Source organism: Rhipicephalus sanguineus, chromosome 3, assembly GCF_013339695.2.
Source record: "Rhipicephalus sanguineus isolate Rsan-2018 chromosome 3, BIME_Rsan_1.4, whole genome shotgun sequence".
In the NCBI taxonomy this organism is placed as follows: domain Eukaryota; kingdom Metazoa; phylum Arthropoda; class Arachnida; order Ixodida; family Ixodidae; genus Rhipicephalus; species Rhipicephalus sanguineus.
In genome coordinates this window covers 111,268,503-111,293,470 of record NC_051178.1, presented here as the reverse complement: position 1 = coordinate 111,293,470, position 24,968 = coordinate 111,268,503, and the positions used below count along the sequence as shown (strand labels likewise).

Genomic DNA, 24,968 nt, shown 5'->3' with positions numbered 1-24,968 from the left:
TAAATTCAAACTCGCATTTTTTATTTTACTTTTTGAGCACACTGCTATCGATGCTGTTTTTCTTGAGTCAAGAAAGAGAGTGGCAAAAACGAAGACGAAGCAGAGGAACGAACAACACACCGCACGTTCTTCTGTTTCGCCTTTTTTTTTTACCGCGCTGTTTCCTGATGCATGGTATTCAACCAACTAGCCAACAAGTTCAGTGCACTAGGCTGTTTTTTCTGTCTCAAGCACACACCGCGTGCTTCTTTGCGCCGTAAAGGCGTTAGCCTTTCATGCGAGCACGTTGCACTTGGGCTGTACTCGAGTGGCGCCAGGCACCCACTGTCATGCAAACGTTGTGAGAGTTTGCAAGCTACCGCGAGCTATAAAGCGTCCCAAGCAACACGACGGCTATTTTAGTACTGGTTTCCGCCGTTCATTGAAGCGCTGAAGATTTGTTTGTGAATGTAAATCGAAACACTACGCCTGCATTAGAAGTTTAACTGCACCAATACAGGCGCCAAGAAGAAGTGTTTGTATGATATGCTCTGATGTTTTTCCTACGTGCAAGATGGGATATATTTCGCAAAGAGCACCCGATTCGCATTTTATCTTTTTTTTTCGCGTTCTTGAATCTCCTCGTAATGGCTCTAACCATGGCAAGTCTGTCAATTTATTTTCACGCCAGCAGCCGTAATCATAAAAGGGGAGCAAGAACGCGTGGTGAATAAGTGCAGGTTGCGTGTTGTCAATATACAGAACGTTTTCATGCCATGTACATACGTAGGTGCTTTCCGCATCTAAACAGTCGTTTCTCAGTGGTTACGATGCTTGGCTGCAGCACCGAAAGACTCTGGTTCGATCCCGGTCGTGGTGGTCCCATTTTGACGGTGGCGAAATGCCAGAGGCCACTGTGTTTTTGCGAAGTAAATGCACGTTAAATTACTCCACGTGTTTGAAATTATCCGGAGCCCTGTTTACGGCGTCTCTTGTTACCCGAGTCGCTTTGGGACGTTAAACACCGTAAAGCAACCTATATCTTTCTTTCTTTCTTTTCCCCCCTCTCTTTCCTACGCACGCTCAACTAGTAGAGTAATAGGCAGCATTGACCATTACAATATTTTTCTGAGGAACATCTATCCATCATTTACTCGTATGCATCAAATACTACACACACGCTTGGCGAACGTGTTTACGACATACAGTTAAAACTCAATCGAACGAAACTCGATTTTACGAAGTTCCCGATTTAACGAAGGAACTTACATTCCCCGCCAGTTACACATAGGTTTCAAGGTTGTCGTGATCTCGAATTCGCGAAGGTAACTCGGCCACAAACGCAATTTAACTTCAAATAATTGCGTTATAGACCGGTGATTTGCCCACAAAGTTGCGGCAATGGCTTTCTTTTAACAAGACTGTACGGTGCGTTCATGCACGGACCGGACTCATCAGTCGGAGCGCTGATGGCACTGATTCTCTCCTCCCAACTTTCTTGCTCGGCCTGCTTGCACAATCAGTGCATTCATTCTTTCCATGTTTGCATATCGGCAGCCGCATCATGGTTTCACGTGACCTGGCCTGCATCGCCCAGACTTCGAAGCACCCATGCCGTGGCGGAGCGGAAGGCTCCATGCCCGTGCCGCCCTCGGGCAGTCCTTGTGTACTTTTCACACCCGCCGGCGTAGGTCAGCGGCAAATACAATACCGCGGCAGTTTTGTAGCGTTAGCTACACTTGCTTAGCCGGAGCTGATTCGCGTGGATGGTCATGAGTCGTGCTGCGCATGCGCGAGCATCAGTGATGTCACACAGCTGGGTCACCGGAGGTGGCATCGTACACGATCTCCGACACCGCTGCGCGCGGCTCGCCGCTGCTGGTCTGCGCGTTCGGGAGGAGTGGCGTCGTAGGCGCGGCAGACACGCTGGCACCGGCGCGCGCGCACACTCCGCCAACGCCGCGCGCGGCTCGCAGCTGCTGGTCTGCGCCGAATACGAGAGGAATCACGTCGTAGCCATCGACACAGTAGCGCCGGCGCGCGCGCAGCTATTCGCCTTCGCTGTGCAGTCGCCGTCTGACACTGCGCTGGGGCCGCTTGATAGCGCCTCTGACTGGCGTTTGCAGGTGGGTAACGCCATGGAGAAGGAGAGCGCAAACGCTGCTCGATGGCGCAGAAGAGCCGAGAAGCTTGTCTCATCAGATCCCGAAGTAGTTGCCTGGCAATTAGCGGTTCAGTGTATGAAGAATGAACAGAAGAAGGCTAATAATCCTAGACAATGTGGAAAGCTAAGAATATTTAGCTGAACCTTTGATAACGCTGTGTATATCCTGGCATACCCGAGCTAAGCCACTGCAAATTTTTGTGTTGTCGCTGCGTTACAATAATAAGGCGAAAGCCTTCGATACCTCATCAAACGGGGAAATTGATCGTCGTCCCTCGTCGGAGCCTCCCGTCGGCGGCATGAACACGAGAGATAGAAAAAAATCATCATGACGTGAAGACGTCACCATATAACGTCACAATGACGTCACAGATCGACAAAATGTTTATTTCATTATGACGTCATCATGACGTTACATGGTGACGTCATCACATGACATCACTGCTTGGTCAAAGATGGGCTGAACCCGTAGTGCAAAACAAGGTGCAATGCAGGAAGCTTACAATTCCTCCGATCTTGGAGGCATTGCAAAACCACGTTAGTTGCACAGAGCTCTCGGAAGGGGGCGCAGGTAGTTCAATACATTGAATTAGAAGAAAAAGAAGACGACTTTCACCTTGGAGTCGACTAAGGCGTATGCGTAAGAGACCCTGTGATTATATTTAGATTTCAAAAAACCGAAAAATTCCTTGCTCTATCTTACGAATTTACGATTTCACGAAATAAGTTGAGCATGGTCACCACATTGTTCAATCGAGCTTCGACTGTACATGTTTCCTTTTATGACTCAGTGCCGGAACGGTGTCAGTTTTCTAACGGCAGCTGCAATTTTTTTGTTTGGTTCATAATTTCTTTCAACCACCAACCAAGAAATTCAATTTCTCCCATCCGCTCTCTCTTTTGGGCCAAGGCAAGACATCCAGACCAGAGACCTGGCGTGCGTGGTGGTCAGCATCGTGTCCATCGCACTGATACTTGTTTCCATCCACGCGGTGGCGATGGCCAGTAGTTCCGAGAACAAGGACGTTGCGGTGGAGGGTCACTTCGGAAGCGTCCGCGGCAGCGTCACCATCATCGCCGGTGTGCTTGTCAGCTCGTTCCTGGGTGTGCCGTACGCCGATCGAAACACGCTGCGCTTCGCCGCGCCCGTGCCTTGGCACAGGAAACTGTATCAGTTCGATGCCACCTCGCCAGCGCCTGCCTGCGCCCAGACCAACGACAAGAAAGGTGAAATGGCAGTACGCCGGAGATGAATAATAAATGCACGTAGCGGATCGTGAAAACGGAAACAGATGCGTACACATCAGACAGACGTCTTACCTAAAAACGCTGGGTTGTTTATCCTTGAAACTCCAAAAATTATTCTCGTTTATAATTCCAGCCATAACTGTATGCTGTTCATGTGGTGATCAATTTTGGGCCTAAGAGGAAAGGCTTGACCCCTGCGCTCCTATAGTTAAATAATTGAACACAATCAAATCGTTTTTTAATGCAAATAATTCTAAGGGTACTAAATTTATTTCAGAAGCGTATTTTCCGCTCACCTATAAACACATCTAATTCATGCGCAAAATTGAAAAAAAAAAAAACTTTTGTCCGCTAAACTCGGACATAAAATGATCGCATAAAACAATTGGTAACGTCAAATAACTATACAGCAATAATTCGTTTTCAAAAAATGACGAACACCTGTTTCCAATAATTAATGCTAATGTCTAACTAGTTCACGTTTGTCCATCACACGAGTACAATAGCGATATGTCCGGCTGGCCGTTTTCGCGAGTTCCACAGCGCTCCCACAGTGCGTGTAATCTTCATCTTGTCAAAATCGAGTGTTCTGAATGCATTTTGACTGCTCCTTTCCAAGCGCCACTCTCCCGCTCGGGGCGGTCTCAGGTGCTCTGACCTTTAACGTCAGAGCGCGACCAAGATGTGGCTGGGTTTCGGTCACACGGTTCCTACCGCGTCCATCGCTGACGTCATCAGTGGTGGCTTTTCGGCGCGTGCACGCCTTGCTTGTTTTGCAACTGGAGACGTGCCCTACCTGTTCGCTCTTCCGATTGCGTTGCCGAGCCCCTGCACGTTCGGCTCGGACACGCTTTCTCTGGGGCGAAGCAAGATCGAACTCCGCATTGTTGTAATCAGAGTCGAAGCGCGGTAGCGATCAGCCGAATGAGCCCCAAGTAAACACTGACAGCTTTTCTAGATAGACGCTTCGTAGGAAACGGTTTTCAGCCATTGTTCTCAGTGCTTTCTTTTTTTTCAGATGGAATGAACGACAGCACGTCCGAAGACTGTCTGCACCTGAACGTCTGGGCGCCGACATGTGGTGGTCGAATCTGCCCGGGCAACCTGACCATCGTCATCTTCTTTCACGGTGGCTTCTTTCAGGTATAAAATTGTTGCAAGCCGTGTATGGGGCCAGGCGAGCTGACTGCAAACCGTTATGAAAATTCACCGTTGTTGTTCCATGTCCGCAAACAGAGTTTAGCAGTTCCTAGAAACAAAACTGAAAGCACCTGTTCATAAGACTACTTCTACTTAACAGCGCAAACTGGCTTCTCTGCCCACCAGCCATGTCGTTGATTGACATACTAACGAGACCTCGAATGGGTCTTCATCGCGAAAGGACACGTTCAAGAAAAGCAAAAGTCTTTAGGCAATACAGGCTGAACAGATACTGCGAGCAGAAAATGGTGTACTCTTCATTACCCGTGTTGATCGCTAGCGGGTCAGCGTTATTTCCTTCGGATCTATCAGAGTCCATTAGCTAGTGTTAAGGCGACTTCAGGCGGAAACAGCTAAGAAGTCATTAAATTGTGTTCCTTGGCATTGTTTTCAAAGCATTTTGCTGATATCACCATTTGTCAAGCGTGTTACTATGGCACGTTAGCACGAATGTGGCAAGTCTTGGAGCCCAATAAGACACACACGCAAGTTCGGAAATGAATCCATTTTTGCATTCAACTGTCTTTTTTGAAGACTTCCCGACGCTTCTTCTTTATCGCTTCGGCTTCACGCTATCGCAAAAACGAAGTTAGCGTGCGTCGGGTCACACCTTTATCACTTCTTTATTTTTTACCATTCGTGTGTACGCCCAGACTAGTCAGACACATAGAGCTTCCTCCTTAATAAAAGCGGTAGCATTTGCTGGGACAACTGTATCCAATTGGCGATTCATTTTCGTTGACGATAAGGATGTTTTGTTGACGACACGCCGTCTTCTTTACATTGAACTTGTTCTTGCTGTGGATGTCTGGAAGTCAAACGACACGCATTCACTAGACGCGGCGATGCACATCATCTATCGGTGGGCAACAAGCTAAAATTTACAGCAGCCTCGGTAAGCATTCATCTTTCCCTCAAAAGGTAAATATATATACAGAGATATTACGTATTGAAACTACGATATGATTATGAGAGAGGCCATAGTGGAGGACTCCAGATTAAATTCGACCACTTGGGGTTTTTAAACGAGCATCTGAATCTAAATAGCACGGGTGTTTTTGCATTTCGCCAGCGTTGAAATGTTCCCACTGCGGCCGGGAACCGAACTTGCATCCTCTCGAGTTCAGTAGCGCAGCACTTTAGCCACGTTCGGCTACCGATCTAATATTACGGTGTTTCAGGGTCGCAAATTTCTGCCTAATATTGCAGAATCTCCTGGAAGCGTCAATACAGCGCTGGTCGTTTTGAAAGAGAAACTTAGCTACCTTCCTGTGCACTTAAATAGAATGTAAACCTACAGTCTCTCTCGCAGAAGCTCAACAATAATTTAGTGGATGTCATATGAAACGGAAGAAGCAGCGCACAAAAAACACATTCACACACACGTAAAGAAGACGCAGGAACCATCGCTGGACTGCAACTGGTGCTTTATTCTCAAGGACCCGCCTCATATGGAGTAACAGGAGCATGTGATATGGCCGCAGTTATGTATATTCAAGACCATAAAACAATTGCACAAATATGACATGTTTTGGCAAAAATTCCAATTAATATATGATTACAGTCCAAAGTATCAACGCAGCACTTGTTTTTTTTTATTTTTAGCGAATGATACCTAGGGGGAACTAAAATTACCCCTAGATATGAGCCAGGTCTGTAGACAATAAAGCATTTGTAGCAGACTAGCGCTGGTGTTTGCGTCTTCTTTATTTGTGAGCGAAGATTGTTCCACATTACTTTAGTTTTATGCATATTAATTTTCAGACCTACTCTTATACTCTCCGTATCCAGTTCAGTAATCATCAGCTGTAATTCGTCTCCCGCGTTACTCATCAATGCAATGTCATCAGCGAATCGCAGGTTACTGAGATACTCCCCACTAGTTCTTATGCCTAATTCTTCCCAATCTAGGGCCCTGAAAACCTCCTGTAAACACGTGGCGAGACACTGGAAGCTGTAAAGGAGTACGTCTACTTAGTACAGGTAGTAACCGCGGAGCCGAACCATGAGAGTGAAATAACTAGAAGAATAAGGATGGGATGGGGCTCATTCGGCAAGCATTATCCAATCATGAATGGTAGTCTACCGCTATCCCTCAAGAGGAAGGTATATAACAGCTGCATCTTACCGGTACTTACCTACAGAGCAGAAACCTGGAGACTTACAAATTGGGTTCAACTTAAACTGAGGACGACGCAGTGAGCGATGCAAAGGAAAATGATAGGTGTAACCTTAAGAGACAGGAGGAGAGCAGAGTGGGTCAGGGAAAAAACGGGGGTTAAGGATATCATAGTTGAAATCAAGAAGAAGAAATGGATATGGGCCGGGCACGTAGCACATCGGCAGGATAACCGGTAGTCATTAATGTTAACTGACTGGATTCCAGGAGATGGCAAACGCGTGAGGGGGAGACAGAAAATTAGGGGGGTAGATGAGATTAAGAAGTTTTTAGGTGTAACGTGGCAGCAGAAAGCACAGGACCGGGTTGATTGGCGGAACATGGGAGAGGCCTTTGCCCTGCAGTGGGCGTAGACAGGCTGATGATGATGATTATTATTATGATGTGTGAGCGAATTTGCCTTACGTGCGCTGCTTCAATGATATCATCGCTCACCAAGTAGTCGTTTTGTGCATATTAAGTAGGTTATATGGAAGAAGTTGAGGAGGAAAACCAGCAAGTGGTCTCGCATTATACATTCACTCCTATATAAGACTGGCGGCAACAACGACCCGTACCACGACGGCGGGATTCTGGCAGCCATGGGAGGAGTGATGGTCGTGGTTCCCAACTGGCGTCTGGGCCTGCTGGGTTTCGTCAGCATGGCGACCGCAGATTCGCCGCTTAACGTGGGCTTCCTCGACCAGGTCGAGGCGTTCCAGTGGGTGAGGCGCAACGCGGGGCCATTCGGCGGCAACGTCTCGGACATCGTGATCGCTGCACAGGGCTCCGGCGCGTCGGCGCTCGGCTACCACCTCTTCGCTTACGATGGATCGCTGCCAGGCGTACGGAAACTCCTCTTCATGAGCGAGAGCCCGTTTACCAGGTGTGATAGTAGTGTCCATAGCGCAAAAAAAGTTATGTATATATATATATATATATATATATAGAGAGAGAGAGAGAGAGAGAGAGAGAGGGGGAGGGAAAGCGAAGTTCTGTAAGTCCGGTGTACATGTACCGAAGAAATGAAGTAGTGCACTTACGAAAATATCCGATTTTTGTAAGTGTGATACATGATTTCTTGACTATACATGTGTATATATATGATATACGTTGCAGTCTATTCTCGAACTCTGCTGGGTTCAATCAGCAGCGACCACCCATTGGCATGTCCGCCCGTGGTTCCATTACAACGGCGTCAATCCGGCACGTTGAGGCAGAATACCCACAGAACCACTGAACCTGATTTTTGCTTGCTTTCGGGAATTGTTGTACTTGAACGCCTCTCGCTCTCCCTTTGTCACGTGGCAGCGACACCAACACCAATGCGCCAACACTTTCGCCGTAGCTGTCTCTACTTGTGCAGAAACTTTACCCTCTGCTTTTGAGCAGTCAAGGCGTATTTCTTTCGCCTCAGCTTAACTGGACTTCGAATAAGTGCTTTGTTTTTTTTAAAATGCTGTCTGTAGTCCCCTTATTTTCTAAAACTTTAGATCGGCCTTGTCGCAATTATAGTTGCAGTGGATGCCTAAAGTAAAATAAAAAAAAAACTTCGAAAGCTAGCGCACTTGATCCATAACTGAAGGTGAATTATCAGCTAGGAACTCAACATGTACACAAGATAGAAGGATATACATTCTGTGTTTAAAGCTGAGAACAAAGTTGAGATAGGGTATCTGGATGCGCAAATCTGAGGTTTGGGTTTTGTGCGTTGTGAACGTGTGGTTTGCTTGGTATAAATACATTCGTTTTATTGTGATAGCAATTACATGGACAGTCTCGGCTGGATTTTGCCGTCGCCGCTGTCATGCACTGTATATGTATAAGTATGTATATAGATATATATCATAGTCCGAAAGAAAATTATTCAGAAAAATGCTTCCGAAGCGCGGAATCGAACTACCGACCTCTCGTTCCGCAGCGTGTTGCGCTAACCACTGCGCCAAAAAGCGCAGATCCTTCAGGTAGCTAACGGCGAGTATTATATACACACCCTTTACCGCTGGCAGGACTCAGAGACGGCAGGCGCTTATAAATGTTTCTTCATTACCAGCGAGATGGCGCGAGAAGCGCAACGGGCGCATTTAAAAGTCGTCGGCGAGCTCGCTCGCTTCTTCTTATATTTGCGCAGGGAGAACCTTGTCCTTCCGCTGTCTGCTCGCGCGGATTTCTAGTGGTGAGGGGAAGAGGGATGTTTCGAGCTTTCACCGTGATGTCCGCGCTCATGTTACGGAGCGTACGAAAGTCACTCGAGCTCAAGGGACGCCGCTAAACGAACAAACAGAAGATGAGCGCGAACTATCAAGTGTCACAGCTCGACACTTGAAGCACGCTAGTTTCCTTCGCTGCTTCGGCTGCCTTTGCAACAGGAGTGCTGTTCAAACTGAGAGTATCCATTGGCGAGCCTCACTTCGTATAGCTTTAGTTTCTTGCTATCGCATTCATTGCTTCGCCCTTGCGGCGAAACTGTGACTTTTCCTAATAAAGGTTCAGTTGTTAGTATGGGCTTGTCCTGTTGCTTTCTTCTACTAGTCCCACGTTTTTTCGCGCTATTTGTTTCCAGAATGAATTACCAACTCGCCCAACAGTCTATTCTTCTGAGTTTAAAGCTGGTTAATACCCTGCTTCTTCGAAAATTGTGTGTGAATATTATGTTACTGCTCCTTAATTCGCTTGTGAAAGCTCCAATGTCGACGTAATGTCCACCTTACCTCCCTCTCAGTCACTTTCGGCGACTCAACCACTCATGACGTAACATTAGAGGTATCACTTTTTTCCATTTTCTCGCTCACAAAAGCTCTGCCGTCTCTACGAGGGACGAAATTTGGTGTTACACAAGCCTACTCGTTCGATATGGTACGCCTTAAATTTTGCGTTTGCGTCCCTTGAAGCTATTGGCCAGATTTTGGAGAATTGCATTGAAAGCTGCGCTCGAGCCACTTGGGCTTCGCCTATTGCAGACGTGGTTGAGTACGGCACCAATCCATAAAGTGCATTGTGGAATTCTTCGGCGCACCTTGTCCAATGTACAGCCTGACGAGTGCGTGAAAGTTTTGTTCAAGAAGAGTTTTCGCGCGTTTTTTTTTTTTGGGCTGCTAGAAAGGAAGTGACACGAAAAGGATAACGCAGTGAAAAGACAATCGTTTACTTCTTAGCGCGGATTTTCAACTCTTACAAGACGGCATACGTGTTTAAATAAATACACAAAAACTTGCACAAACCTAACTAATCTTGCGACTTGCTGCCCCTGATGATATATAATGAATCACTATAGATAACAGTGCGTTTGCCTGCAATGTCCAGTCATTCTTATGTCTTTTTGTCACGCCTCACTCAGTCATGCGATCACGCACGGCCATAGTTGCCATTTTTGTTTTTTGTCTCTACAATTTTATGTACTTAAAGACAAAAGCAGTATTAAAGAACTTCCAAAAGGAAAGTCCGCAGTAAAATTGATTTTCATGAGACACACAAGCTTGGAATTACTGTAGCTTCTCAACTTGCTGTACTTTCCAATCTTTCTCACGACTACGGTGCCAGGTACCCAATGTACGGGTACAACCGTGCAGCGGACCAGAAAAGGGCGATCCTGGCCCGACTACTGTGCGACGAAGGCGCAGAGAAGGACACGTGGCTGCAGTGTTTGCGCAGCCTGCCCGTACAGGCACTGTTCAAGACGCCACCAGGAGCTTTGCGCAGTCTTCCAACGTTCTTCCCCATCCTTCCTATCATGTGGAACCCCATCATGTGGAAGAAGTTCACGGTACGCGCGAACCACATTGAAGTCACTTTGAATCGGCGATGATGTAAACACCAGTGCATTCTGTATACTTGTTTGTGTTACTATTGCTGAATATTCTGAAGAGAGAAAAATTACTGCCCGAAAAATGCACGGATGCAATAACGCAAGTTGGGGCATGGGGGTATTTTATTTCAGCGCATAGCGCACAAGACAAGGACGGGGTAAAAATGGCCGATGACATGACAAGTGCTAACTTTGAACAGATTTATTTCCACATCATATCACAGCCATATATATTGGGTTGAGTAACAGCCTGGGCAAGCGCATTTCTACTATTTGATATCACAAACCACAACCAGTTAAAAATAACAGAGTAACAACTATAACATTATGAGATGGTTTTATTGCCTTTACCTCCGAGTAGTTCATTAAAATCGACTGATTGTGCGCTCACGCATGCCTTTCCCGATTTAGCAAGCCGTGATCAACTCTCCTGGAAAAGGCTACAAAACCATCTCATAAATCTTATAGCTGCTACTGTTTTTACTTTGAATTGATTATCGTATGTGATGTCAAAAGGCACAAATGCGGTTGCGCAGGCTGTCACGCATCCCCTTGTATAATATGAGTGTGACGCTGTGGAAAAAAATCTACTTGAAGTTGGCCCTTGTCTTCGTTCGTTTCCAGCCCATCCCTGTCTTGGTTGTGCGCTAGATTATGCAGGTGCAGTGCTGGGCAGTATCGAAGATACATGTATCTTCGATACTATCTTAGATACTCTTTGGGTATCTTGTATCTGTATCGCGATACGTCTCACAAACCAAGTATCTGTATCTGTATTTCTGATACTTTGAAGAATGTATCGTGTATATAAAGATACAAGATACTGCGATCGCCCCACCACCGTGCGAAGCAATAAACGTTCGCTGAGCTTCGCTTCTCAAGCTGATACTCCTGCCACTAAGTCACCAGAATAAAACTATAGGCAGTGATATTATTTGATATTTTCGCAAGAGTTTTCCAGCGAGGATAGGCGATAAGCTCTGAGCGTCCTTGTATATTGGTTGAGCCGAGTTACGAGGTGGCACTCGTGACATCTCGATGGACGAGCGCACGAACATCTGCGCCCAGCCGAATTTTTGTTTAATCGCTTTTTTTTTTAGTTTTGTCAGTGCCATCACCGCTTGGCACTTAGCCACTCTCCTGTACCGCATACTACAATGCGTGCAGCGCCTTTCGCACACATGCTGATGACGCTGTATAGTCATTATCGAAGTTCCTCGCGTGTGGTGCTTCGTTACGAAGTCTGAAGAATTCAAGAATGGCGGGTTGCTTTGCGTCTCATGGCTTTCACACATCGGCGACTTGAAAGATCTCGTGAATGTAAGTTTGCATTACATGCGATGAGAGTGACTAATATGCAAATAAGACTCCAACAGCTATAGTACCAACGGTACCGTTACTGTATTTAACAGAACAAGCATTTACCTAACAGACGTTATCTTGGCGTACGTTTTTTTTTCCTTTTACACAAAGAGTTTTTAAAATCATAATTTGATTGTTAGCAGACGTTTTTTGTTAGCTGTCCATTCCATACATTGCCTATGACTATTTTTTTTCTGCCGGTTTGCTTACTACATTATGCCTTTAACGTGCTGCCAAGGTAAGCTCTCTGCTCTATTCCCAGTTATAACTGTCTGCGTCATTTCTGCAACTGTTTGCATATTTATATTCCACTAGAATTTACTGCTATGTAATGGTGATGTTGAGAACAAATATATAACAATCTGGGCGCGCCTTGAGTATACAATAACGATAATTCCGCTTACTGCTAAGTAAAAGAGCAAAATTGAGTTGGCATTACAATAACGTAAATTACTAGGGGCAACTTAAATACGTTCGCAAAGGTGTTCGAGAAACACTGTTATACCAAATGCTCCGTTTTTCTCATGAGCGTCCCAAAGAGTCGTTTTACGCCATTATTCATAGGCACTGAATTTAATTGTCGTAGCTATGAGGGGTTACCCGCCAAGGTTGTCTAGTGGTTAGGGTGCTTGACTGCTGGCCCGAAGGTCGCGGTAGCCGGATTTCGATGGAGGTAAAATGGTAAAGACCCGTGTGCTTATATGTAGGTTTTAGAATCCCAGGTGGCCAAACCTTCCGGAGCCCTCCATACAGCGTCTTTCATAATCATATCGCGGTTTTTCGACGTAAAACGCAACAATTAATATTAGCTCTTGGGGGTGCTTCGTGTATCGTGTTTCTGTACTTATTCACTGTGTTTGATACGGAACCGCTTTTCTATTTTACTTAGATATATTTGTTTTCGTTGTTTAGGCTTCCCTGAATTCTTTTACTGTTGCTAATCACCAGGTAATCGGATCTAATATAAGTGGCAATAGTGTGAATAGCGGCGGTGTCCTGCAGCGCTTTGCGCAACTGTACAATACGTCTGAAACGTTTCTGGGCTGCAGATGTTCTTGGCGACGTACACCTGTCCGGTGATCCGTTACTGCGAAAACCGTAATGTGTTTACCGGCAAGGTAGAACTCCACAGCGATATTTGCGCCATCGTGCGAAGGCTTCTTATTGAAGTTCATATGGTTAGTTGACAACCCGTTTACTGGTCAACAAGCGGAGCAGCGACTCCCATGAATTACAAAAGCTACAAGCTTGAAGCGCTGTCAGCGAAATGTATACTGAGCAGTCACGTTAAGCAGCAAACACAGCGCCAACAAGTTGTTTCTAAACGAAGCAGATATACCTTGAGCAAGAAGTACAAAACTTTTGAGATACTAACAGAGTTTTCATTCAAGTGAAATACAATTGGTCGCAGTTAATAAATTTGCAAGCGAACATTGATGTGCATAGGCGTTTAATGCTGCATTATATAGATATATAATTACAAATTTGAGAATGTATCGAAGTATCTTAAGATACAATTGGAATGTATCGTATCGGATACAATCAGTGTTGCAGTATCTTGTATCTGTATTTCAAATACTTCCTGCCTGAGTATCTTGTATCGTATCGCGATACAATTTCAAAGTATCTTTGCCCAGCCCTGTGCAGGTGTTTATGATTATGATCTTGATGTTGATGATGAACTCTCTGTCTTCCAACCTGCAGTATCAGCTATCAAGTTAACGACTGAATGCACTGATCAGCGAAAAAAAAAAACATTGAGGTCTTAAACGGGTGCTTTGGGTAACCGCTTTTATCATTACACCATTTAGGAAGCTGACTGTCGAAGTCAACCTGGTGCTGATGTCACCGGTCACGCCTTAGATGTTTATTTTTATCTTTTTTGTTCTACCTGCAGCCATCTGGACTGAGTGTTCTTATTGGCTTCTCCGATGATGAGGCACCCGCCATTTCGGAAAACTTCGCCAGCTATCTGAACTTCAACCTGCAAGACAGTGAGAGATCGGCCAGCTCTGTTCTCACGTTGCTTGGAATCCCGCAGGAGGAGGCCGCCGAGGTCGCCCTTAATTACTCCAAGGTAAGAAAGGAAAGACGGGAAGCGCATGCGTTCACGCGCGCGATGGAGGGCGCAAGAATATCCAGTGCGAAAAGTTCGAAGACCTCGTAGTTTGAGGGAGCGAGTCTCGCGAGATTCGATCCGCGGAAAGTTGATTTTACGCCTCAGTTCTTTCTCTCTTTTTCAACATGGAAGTATTATATATGAGAGGCGCGGCTGCTCCACGAGTGGGAAATGTTATGGAAAACCCTCTCCCACTGCCGCATCGTGGAAAGAGCAATGAGCGCGATCTCGATAAATGGTATCGCTGCCTCTGAGGTGAAGCGTGCTATCTCATGTGCTCGTCCAGTAATACATTGATTACGGCGGGTGGCGTCACCACCTCTGACCGCTTTGATACTGCAACTTTTTACGCCATTCTTTGTGCTTTTACTTATGTTCTTGGTGCTCGACTACTGACCCAAATGTCGCGCGATCTAGTCTCAGCCGCGGTGGGCGCATTTCGATGGTGGTGAAATTTTGGCGACCCGTGTACTTAGATTTAGATAAGCCTTGAAGAACACCACTTGGTCGAAATTTCCGGAGCCCTCCAATACGGCGTTCTTCATCATCATATCGCGGTTTTGGGACGTGAAACCCCCAAAATTATTATACTTATGTTTTTGGTGGTAGAGGAAAAGAAGTGGGTGGGGGAAGCGCTTGCCAATATACTGTCAAACAAACGACCATGCAGCAAATGCTTCTCCAAGGACACCTGAAATGTTGTCCCATGTTCTGATGGCTCAAAAAAGACCAACAGCAGCGTGACAATGAGTTGGCTTCCTTCCATCCAACCAGTTGGATTCATTTGAGTACGCTCGTACACACATCGGCACTTTGTTACACGGGCAGATGAACTGATGCGCTAAATAACAAATACGTGATTTTAATGAGAACTAACGATCAATAAAACCAAGGAAAGAATAGGGGATCTTATTTGTAGTAATTATAGATGTAAATGTGAAGAAAGTAAAGTGGACGAAAGGGAAGATCACTTGCCGCCGGCAAGGACAAAACGTGTAACCTTCGAATAACGCGTCCGATGCTCTACCAATTGAGCTATGGCGGCGGTCATCCTCCCGTCCATTTTATTCGGTATACATGTTCATTTAAACCTGGGAGTCTTAGTCAGGGCCGGTCGTAAGCAATGATGTCGAGTGGGGAACACCCTTTTTCTACCTGCTGGCGTCACGATGCACGTGCACACGATGCACACACACACACACACACACACCACACACACACACACACACACCACACACACACACACACACACACACACCACACACACACACACACCACACACACACACACACACACACACACACACACACACACACACACACACACACACACACACACACCACACACACACACACACACACACACACACACACACACACACACACACACACACACACACACACACACACACACACACACACACACACACACACACACACACACACACACCACACACACACACACACACACACACACACACACACACACACACACCCACACACACACACACACACACACACACCACACCACACACACACACACACACACACACACACACACACACACACACACACACACACACACACACACACACACACACACACACACACACACACACACACACACACACACACACACACACACACACACACACCACACACACACACACACACACACACACACACACACACACACACACACACACACACCACACACACACACACACACAACACACACACACACACACACACACACACACCACACACACTCGTGCGCGCACCCCTTCTGTGGGGTGATTTGAAGCGTATGCCTTGCCAGGATGGCTTCAAACTCCCCAGTTATAGCATCAGCTGATAAGCGTCAAATAACGCACTCCGCTGCTTCGCCGGTTAGAAGTGCCTATACCATTCGAGAAACCCATGTAGCCAATATTTGCCAACGTGAAGGCGAGGCCCTGAGCGCTGCGACCAGTTAAAATTACTCGTTTTATTTCTCTCAGACGCAGAGCCCTGGACATGAGAAGTGGGCGCAGGAACTTCTGAGCGACATCGTCGTAGTCTGCCCAGTGCGGCTGTTCGCAGAACAGCTGCATGCCCTCGGTAATCGCGTGCACACTTACGTGTTCCATGGCAGCGACGTGACGAGTGTTCGAAGCGTCGGCAGGGAGGACATCGCCCGAATCTTCTTCGGCTACGCCATTTCGCAGGGGTTAGCGATCGAAGAGCAAGTTCTCAGCCGACGCGTTATTAAGCGCATAGGGCACTTCTTCAAAACTGGGTGAGTTCTTGTGAACACGTGCATGGTTATGCACACTTGAGGGATTCCTCTCACTTAACCAACTTTCCCAACGCCATAGGTCGCTGTAGAACAGAACAGGTGCACGCAGAAGCCGTCAAAAGAAATTCTAAAGCTGGCTCAGGAAAAGACCGAACGGTATAGAAGGGATAATCTGTCCTTACCATCGTCACTGCAAGCCCACTTAGCAAACCTAGTTTTGTGTTTTATTGGACGTTATTTCCACTTTTTTTTGATCACTTGACCTCACGTACGCTCGTGATAAATCGTATAGTAACATTTTTCTTCCCATAAGCTAAATCATTCTCTTAAGAGACTAATCTGACGCTGACGCCAGAATTTCCAGGTTTTCGCTGAAGCATCATTCGGCTTATGTTAGCCTGTGCCGTAGTGGTTGTAGTAGTCGGCGTCCACAAAGAAGCCCTAATGGGTCTATTAACAAAGTCAACGCCTCCTCTATCAAAGATAGAGGCGGTGTTTAAGCTGGCAGGTCACGCGCATTTCTAATCTAGCGGCGCACTCACGACATCACGAAGCGTCCGCTGAAAAACCGTTGGCCGAACTGACAGGTCACGTGATCTAGCTTTGACCACATAAGGTGTAAGCGCGGGCGTTTGAAATCTAGTGGCGGATTCACAACATTAGCGTGATCTCGCTAGCCAATCACATAGACGCGCGCGCTTTTCTAACCACGCGTGAGCTCGCTAGCTACTCGTATAGACTGGCGCGCAGAGACGTCGCCGTGCCGAAGTCGCGTTGCGAGCTCGCGAAGCTGAGGCTATTCGCCAGCGGAGAGCCGCGAACTTGCTAAGCCGAGGCAACACGGCAACGAAGGGTTGCCACTATTACTGAGGGCAGCAACGGTCACTGCAAGGAATGCCGCAAGCGGGATCATCGCACATCGGACAACTTCGCTGTATGACCATTTTCACGGAGTGGATGGACCATGGATTTTTTTCTGTTGTGATTGCACCCTTGGTTGCACCCCGTGAAAATAAAAAAAACAATGTGAGCGCACCTCTCGGAAATTTTGCAAAGTCACGTTTGCTTAATGTACATAAACGCACAGGTGAGGTCAAGAACGGATTTAATGGACATAGGCAAGATACGAGCTGTATACAGGGTTGCGAGGTTTGGTTACTATGCGCCAGTTTGGGTGCAATTTAGGTCAGTGGCGGCAAAGAAAAAAGAAAAAAGAAACGCTCTAGCTACTTGGCTAATTCTTGGCTACTTTCTTGTTCCCTCGATTCTAACCAAATTACCAATATCTGGTGATGTCGCAGCCGCTGCCGTTCGAGTATGTGATGTCAAAACAGGCTGGCCAAGACGTGTTTCCAGCTTCCAATATTGAATTTTGGCACTTATATTACTCAGAAGCAAATACTTTTGGACACGGGGTGGAGACTCGGGAAAGCTGTTGCATGAGGCCTCAATTCGCAGACAACCTATGTTGCTGACGGTGACCTTAAACTGTAATTGGATGCGAATAGGTCAATCTAAAGGGCTCCTCATCCAGGGCGATCTGTACTCATTAACATTAAAAATCGAATGTCTCAGGAACTACTTCTGTCATTTCTTATCATTAGGTACGCACTACGACTCAGGAATATAAACTGCTCGCACTTCGGCATCATGCTAATAATGATTTCGAAAGCGACTACAAAGCCCGCAACTGTGATTGTGAGCCCACTCATGCTGTACCCATTTTCATTGTGGCCGCATGGCTGTTACTTCTAGTTCTTTTATGAAAAATCACATGAAGACGCGTCAGAAGTGTCACTTTTGCAACAGCGCAAGAAACTTCGTTGTCCTGTACGAAGTTATCCAATAATGTCAACAATTTATGCTTGAATCTCAGCAATTCAGGCTGTACATTACATTTTCACCCAAAAGCTTCTGCTTTTAGTCACTTAAATGAAAAAAAAAAAGATTAAAGCCAGCTTCACGCCTGTTCAGTCAGAGTGAACAGCGGACCTGGCAATCAAGCGTCACCACCTGGTGGACGCAGATTGAGTTCATTCTTGATCGTTCATCCTCTTCTTATTTTTTTCATGTTACTTTCTTTCTTTATATTGTTCTACATCTTGTTCAGTCTTCTCTCTTTCCATCTTTATCTATCTCTTTCTGTATTACCGTCTCTCCTCCTTTCCCTCCTCCTATCTACGCCAATGCTTAATGTGCGGTACCCGAAACGTGTGGCGATGCATGCAGGGTATTTGACGCTTCGGCGTGACAGCTATTTTTCATTCATTCTTTCATTGCTATGACCTTTAGTACTTCTTTTAGTCGAACCCCCTGGCTTGGTGAGGGAACGCGTAGCAGGCATTTAAACGGTACCATTATTCGTCATTGTGTGCAGAAGCGAGGTTCCAGCTACACATATGTAAGGCATTATGTGCACTTTGTTTACGTGACGACTGATGACGATGAAGAATTGTGGCTCAGCCCTTTGTAATGGGTTGGAGGCTTTAAATGGCTCACCAGTTACGTAATTCGCATTGTGTGACGCCCGGTCGCTATTTCACTCACCCACCATGCAATATAACATACGTTGACGTGAGAAAGAGAGACAGAGAGAGCAGGAAGAACTTTATTGAGACCCTGAAGAAATGGATGATAGGCCTTATGGGCTTCCTTGGTAACCTAATGCAAGTGCACTTGCGAGGAACCCACTACGCTATAAATCATCATAATTTCTGTGAAGTAGGGAAGCAGCCACTATGCCATTTTTCGTCATTCAACGGAGAGCCGTGGTACCCGCTAAAAACATGTAAGGCATAATGCGCATTTTGTTGCTGTTGTGCCTGATGACGATGAAGAATTATTGCAGAGCCCCTTGTAATGGGTTGGAAGCATCCAACAGACCACTCGGTGCGCAGTTCGCATTGTGTGACGCCTGGTTACAGATTTCGCGTTGTGTGGTGCGTGGTTGTTATTTCACTCTTCTACCACACTAAATTACATATGTTAATGTGGTTCCTTCTGCACATGAAGCCTGTATAGCGTCTTTTTGCAAGGTAGTTCCAAGCACCGGCATGGCTCTGAGGTACGTACAGCACTGGGCTCTCAAGCAGAGGGCCCAGGTCCGAACCCCGTTCCATCCTAGAATTTTTTTCTTATTTCGTTTTTTTTTCTTATTTCGAGCGATAGTGGTTACGGACACCGGCGGCGGCGGCGGCGGACAACTACGGCGCCAAAAACGGCCGTTGAAATGATCTCATAACAGCTTTCGCTGTAAAAACGACACTACTGGAACGTGAGGTGCAACATAATATGCAAAGAAACTCAATATGCAAAGCAAAAAGAAAAAAAGTTGCAGGGTATGGTTTTTCAACCCACATGCTCTTTTCTACGGACCAAAGGGACGTCCGTTGGCTGAGATGTTTGATTCAGCGCAGCCGCACTTGAACACTACCACCATTGTTTGGGTGGCAACAATTACCCGTAACTCTTACAACCAGCTTCATTGCCTTTTAATAAAGGTGGCTGTGCCTAGAGATGATCGTGCGCGAAGGAAAATAAACATGGCAGCACACCAACAGGCAACTTGAGTGGCGCCAGAATTAGCATCTGAGAATAGTCGCTCGGACGCCGCACATGTTGCTGCGATCGACAACTCCATTTATATGCATATGGGTGTGTGCACTGGAAAAAAAGGGAGAAAGGAAGGCGTGAATTCATTTCTGAACTTTGTAAAACTTGTTTTGTTTAGCAATCATCCCATGGAAGGTCATATTTGTCAGTTGAAATTATCACAGAGAGCCCGCAAACGGCTCTGCGTATAACTGTAATCTAGGTGTCTCTTTGTTAGAATTCCCAGCCCTCTTTGGCCGTGGAACTCACGTTTGTCCCGTCTGCACCATTAGAAGCAGTGATTCTACCAAGGACTTGGATTGCCAATACTTGCTATATACTTTGCATTTGGCTCTTAAGCAAATCGCGTAGGATAAAAAAAAAAACATGCCAAAATCCTATACAGCAAACGAGAAACGTACGTGTTGGTCGCTTCTCGCTAAATTGTTTGACCGTATATACAACTGCGTTAGATATGAGGTAAGTGAACCGCTTAGTTGCAGTTTCTGTATATACAGCACTGAAACTGCAATAAATACTGGCTGCAATGCTGGAACTAATAGGTAATCAAATGCGGGACCCTGCGCACACGCGTACTCCGCTATTAATGTAAGTCATTCAAACCTGCAATGTCTCCGTGCAGCCGAGATTACTGCGACATTTAACTACTGAGATGCACACCTGTAACTGCGAAGGTATCCACGACTTGCTGACACTTTATTCATTAAGTCAGCGCAATTGGGCGAGGTCACGTTTGGAGAGGGAATCGCGCTGTACGACTGACGAAAAGAAAGGTGTCGCCCCGCACACGCTCCTGCTCTGCCGGCATATTTATTTGCAGCACAGCCGCTAATGTGTACATCGATTAAAAAGTACCCCATACTAAACATTCTTTACTTATATGGTTTCGACCGATACAGCGAGGAAAAATACGCAGAAAATGTTTCATGGAGAGTGCGCTTGCCATGGCTGACTGCGCGACGTAGTGCGTATGCAGTGTGGTGAAAGAGAAAGAAAGCGCTTGACTTCGACGGCTGCGTCATTGCTTGGGATTCGATAAGACATTAGACAATAGAGGGCCGCTCTCAATCGCTGACAATGCGCCCGCCGCAGCATCACAGTCGTGGAACTTCCTTAGCATTCTAGTAGAATTTCAAATTTTCGCGCCACTCCTGTCGCGGTCTGTAAACCGATTCAGAAGATTTCATCGATTAAGTCGATTAAACGAGGCGGACATCGCCTTTCATTTAATTATTTAATGGAGGCTCATAAAAAGGCTTCAACTTAAACTGAGGACGACGCGGCGAGCCGTGGAATGAAAAATGACAGGTGTAACCTTACGGGACCGCAAGAGAGCTGTGTGGGTCAGGGAAGAAACGGGCGTTAAGGACATTGTCGAAATCAAGAAGAAGAAATGGACATGGGCAAGGCATGTAGCGCGTAGGCAAGATAACCGCTGGTCATTAAGAGCAACAGACTGAATTCCAAGAGAAGGCAAGCGCGCGAGGGTGAGGCAATATGTTAGGTGGACAGATGAGATTAGGAAGTTTGAGGAGATAACGTGGCAGCAGAAAGCACAGGACCGGGTTGATTGGCGAAAGATGTGAGAGGGCTTTGCACTGCAGTGGGCGTGGTGAGGCTGATGATGATGATGATGATGATGATGATGGACATCTGTGATGATTACTTGTTTTGCGACACACTTTTCATCGATTAATCAGTCATCGATATTACCATTCATAGACGTAATAAAAATTGTAGTGCTACCGCAAAGGTGAAACAATGAGTGCGATCGCAACACACTGGAATGTTATTCAAATTGAATGTACGCTGCAAAAGAAACACCAATGGGATCCTGCGCAATAAAGGATAGAGGGAATGTAGAGGTAGGTACGTCACATGTGGCCTGTGCTGGAAAGGAGCCGTAGAAGGTCGTAGAGCAATGACGAACGTTTTTTATGCCTGTTTTCTCACAGCTTGCACTTGCGTGCACCTGCTTGGTCGTTCTGTCACCATTAAAGTGGAGATAAGTATTGCACAATCGCCAGGATTGGCGCACCTTCGTAGTCACGCCAAATAGCCGCTCCGCGTCACACTCACGGTGGCACCACGTATTCGACCGCACATCGCTTGATGGTAAAAAGGGTGACGCCAGGTCTTTCTCCGTTCAACCACTCAGTGAATTTGCCACCGATGTTTCACGTGCACGCCATCTATGTACAGGTTGCCGTTTCAAGCACGAACGATCCATGCAAAACATCGCGCTGCATTGAATCTCCCGAATTTCGGCCCAATTCATTTCTTCCGGCTCACTAGGTGTCGGAGTCGTCTATGCTACATTCGCGAGGGACACAATCACCCAACCCCTGCCCCTTTGAATCAAATCGAACATATTCGTACTCACGAGTTGATCTGTGTAAGAATGCAGCCTGAGTGAGTCGACTCATGAGTTTCCCCACCTATTGTTCTGATCAACTTTTGCTCCTCAACTTTGACGCCACGTATGCGTAATTCCTATAAGTGCTAAACCAAAGGGAGGTTCCTTCTTAATGTAATACAGGTTGTTCTCGAGCCAATCGCTATGGAGACAGTTATTGAGCCGATGAAAGCACCATGCAGAATGGACGATGGTTGCTTCTGTATTTCGTCAGCCGCGAAACAAACAATCACGCACTTTGAATATGACGGTGCTTACGAATTTGTTACAGAATTCCGCGAGGGGCTCTTACTGAATATGCAAATTCTTTTCTTGGATCCCTTCTATTGCAGTGAAATCCCCGCGGGGAATGACACGGTAACTGCCGGGAAGTTCTCTATCACGATTGCCTCCAGCTCCAACCAACTTCCGCTCCGCTGGGTACCCGACTTGCGCAGGATGCCTGCGAGAGTCTGCGGAAGTACTTTCCTGTCATGGGTGGTTTGCGCGATTTAAAACAACGGTGACGGAGCAACTCGACCGGCGTTATAGTCGCTGTTCCTGGAGGCATGATAGCAGTATATATTTTTTTTTGGAAAACGTCTTTTAGTTGGTGACAGTGACATACCCTATCAGCCTTACCCGTTGTGCACAATAAAATTATGTATCGCAGAAACACGACCCCGTAAAATCCGCCGCTGTGCTCTGAATGCGTAGGAAATGCCTTACGTTTTAACAAAAAGTAAATGATTTAAATCTTTCGCACAGATTCAAAGTGCCTAATGCACACGTTAAATAGAATGTGGAAAATATTTCGCTAAAAATCACTCGAATGGGCTTGTTGTGAAGTGAATACAGTGCAAATAGATTGATTCTTGTGACGGGGGCCTATAAATCAAATGTGACGCACCCATTCTCGATATTTTTTATGATAAATGTCCTGCGCCCGATGCGGCCGAGAGACTCCACATATCACTTTACTTTTACTTCGGGGAGGCAAAGGAGTGGTGGTCTGTATTACACAAGCCTGGTGATGGTTTTTCTCTTACAAAAATTAATTTACACAGTCTATAGACTATCTAAACCCAGTTTTAGACAGTCTATAGACCGTCTACATACTTTTTGTAAGGAAGCACAACTCATATGCGTCCGTTCCTGCGTTGAGCGGCGTCGCCGTTGGCGTTGACCTTGTCGGCGTAACCGATAGAGTGAACGAGGACGAAAGAGCGCGAACGCGGAGTCTGTCGATATCACTGTTGCGGAATGGGCGCCTCCATTCCATTCCAATTCCATTCCTGGGAATTAGAACTTGCCGCAATTCCATTCTTTTCAATTCTTCGGAATGAAAAAAGCCCATTCCCACTCCGGGAATGGCCGGGCAGTTCAATTCCATTCATGTAATTCCTCAACGTAGGAAAGACATCTTGATAGTTTTATCGAGTTAACAATGAACGCCCCGTAGTTCCGCACGACGGATACCAATGGCATAGAGCCGCGGTTACGCGAAGAATAGAGACAAACTTCGGAGCAACACTGTCTATATAAGGAATTAAGGACATAATTGTAGTAGGCGCGTTGCTTATTGTACCGTGCTTTTAATCAGCCAAGCCATTTTAAAAATACTGCTTTATTGTTAAACTCGAGGCTCTGACTTACTAATGTTTGAAGTTTGAAAAACAGCGCGTACACGAAAACGTGCTCTATTATCGAAAAAAGGCGTAATTCCATTCAAATTCCATTCCGTGCAAAAGGCGTTTAATTCCATTCCCGTTCCATTCCTCCAAGCGTTGTCCCCATTCCCTTCCCACTGCATTCCGGGGTCACAAAAATGTGGAATTATTCCGGAGTCATTCCAATTCCTGAATGGCAACTCCGCAACGCTTTCCGATATCACCAGCCACTGGCCTCTAGCCTCTCTTTCTTCCTCCGTCACGCGTGCTGGCCCTTCGGTAGGAGTTCGGGCGCATGCAGGGCTGACACGTGCACTGCGGCTGGCTTCGCTTGTCGTAACGAGGCTGTCGGCGTTTTGCTTGGTTCGCGACGCCTGCAATGCACAGAGTGGTGTGCGTGGCACTCGAGCTCTGGCAGTTTCTGTGGCAAACTGCAATATGCAACGAATGTTACATTGCTACCACTGCGGATAGCGAGAACTTCAAACACAGTTGGCGTTGCCCCAACACGAAGCTGCGCGCAGAATTTGCATTAGGGAGTATCGTAATTGTCGGTGAATTTTTTTAAGCACGCTGAAGCAACTGAGGACAAAGAACGGACAGGTGGAGTCGCCGTCTCGCAACTTAAATACTTACTGAATACGCTTGTTATATAGTATACATGAAAACCTACGCGAATTTGATATTGAAATTGAGTGTCACTAAAAATTGCTTTACTGATAGGCACTAAAATTCGTTCTGAAACATCTGCTTCTTCATTTTTCAAATAAAACATTAAATTGTAGGTTGTCCAATTTTTTTTCACCTCTGCTCTTGCATGGCGCATGGTTGAGTTGTCTAACGCAGCGCGCTGGCGAGCGAAGGGTTGATGGTTCGAATCCTCGGGCGGGTTGTTCTGAATTATTTTTCTCCTGCTTCATTTTTCTTTCTGCCTTTTTTATATATATACATACATATACATATCCGGGACTTGACGGCG

At 46.2% G+C, this 24,968-nt stretch overlaps 1 protein-coding gene across 1 annotated transcript in view; it reads left to right on the top strand.

Annotated features, from left to right (window-relative positions):
- Positions 1-24,968, top strand: part of LOC125757862 (acetylcholinesterase-like) — a 32,263-nt gene that overhangs the window by 5,931 nt on the left and 1,364 nt on the right. The window contains exons 2-7 of the mRNA XM_049414095.1: positions 3,054-3,370; positions 4,410-4,534; positions 7,304-7,635; positions 10,290-10,512; positions 13,814-13,993; positions 16,035-16,243. Coding sequence (XP_049270052.1) covers positions 3,054-3,370; positions 4,410-4,534; positions 7,304-7,635; positions 10,290-10,512; positions 13,814-13,993; positions 16,035-16,243 — 1,386 coding nt within the window. The remainder of the gene's footprint in view (positions 1-3,053; positions 3,371-4,409; positions 4,535-7,303; positions 7,636-10,289; positions 10,513-13,813; positions 13,994-16,034; positions 16,244-24,968) is intronic.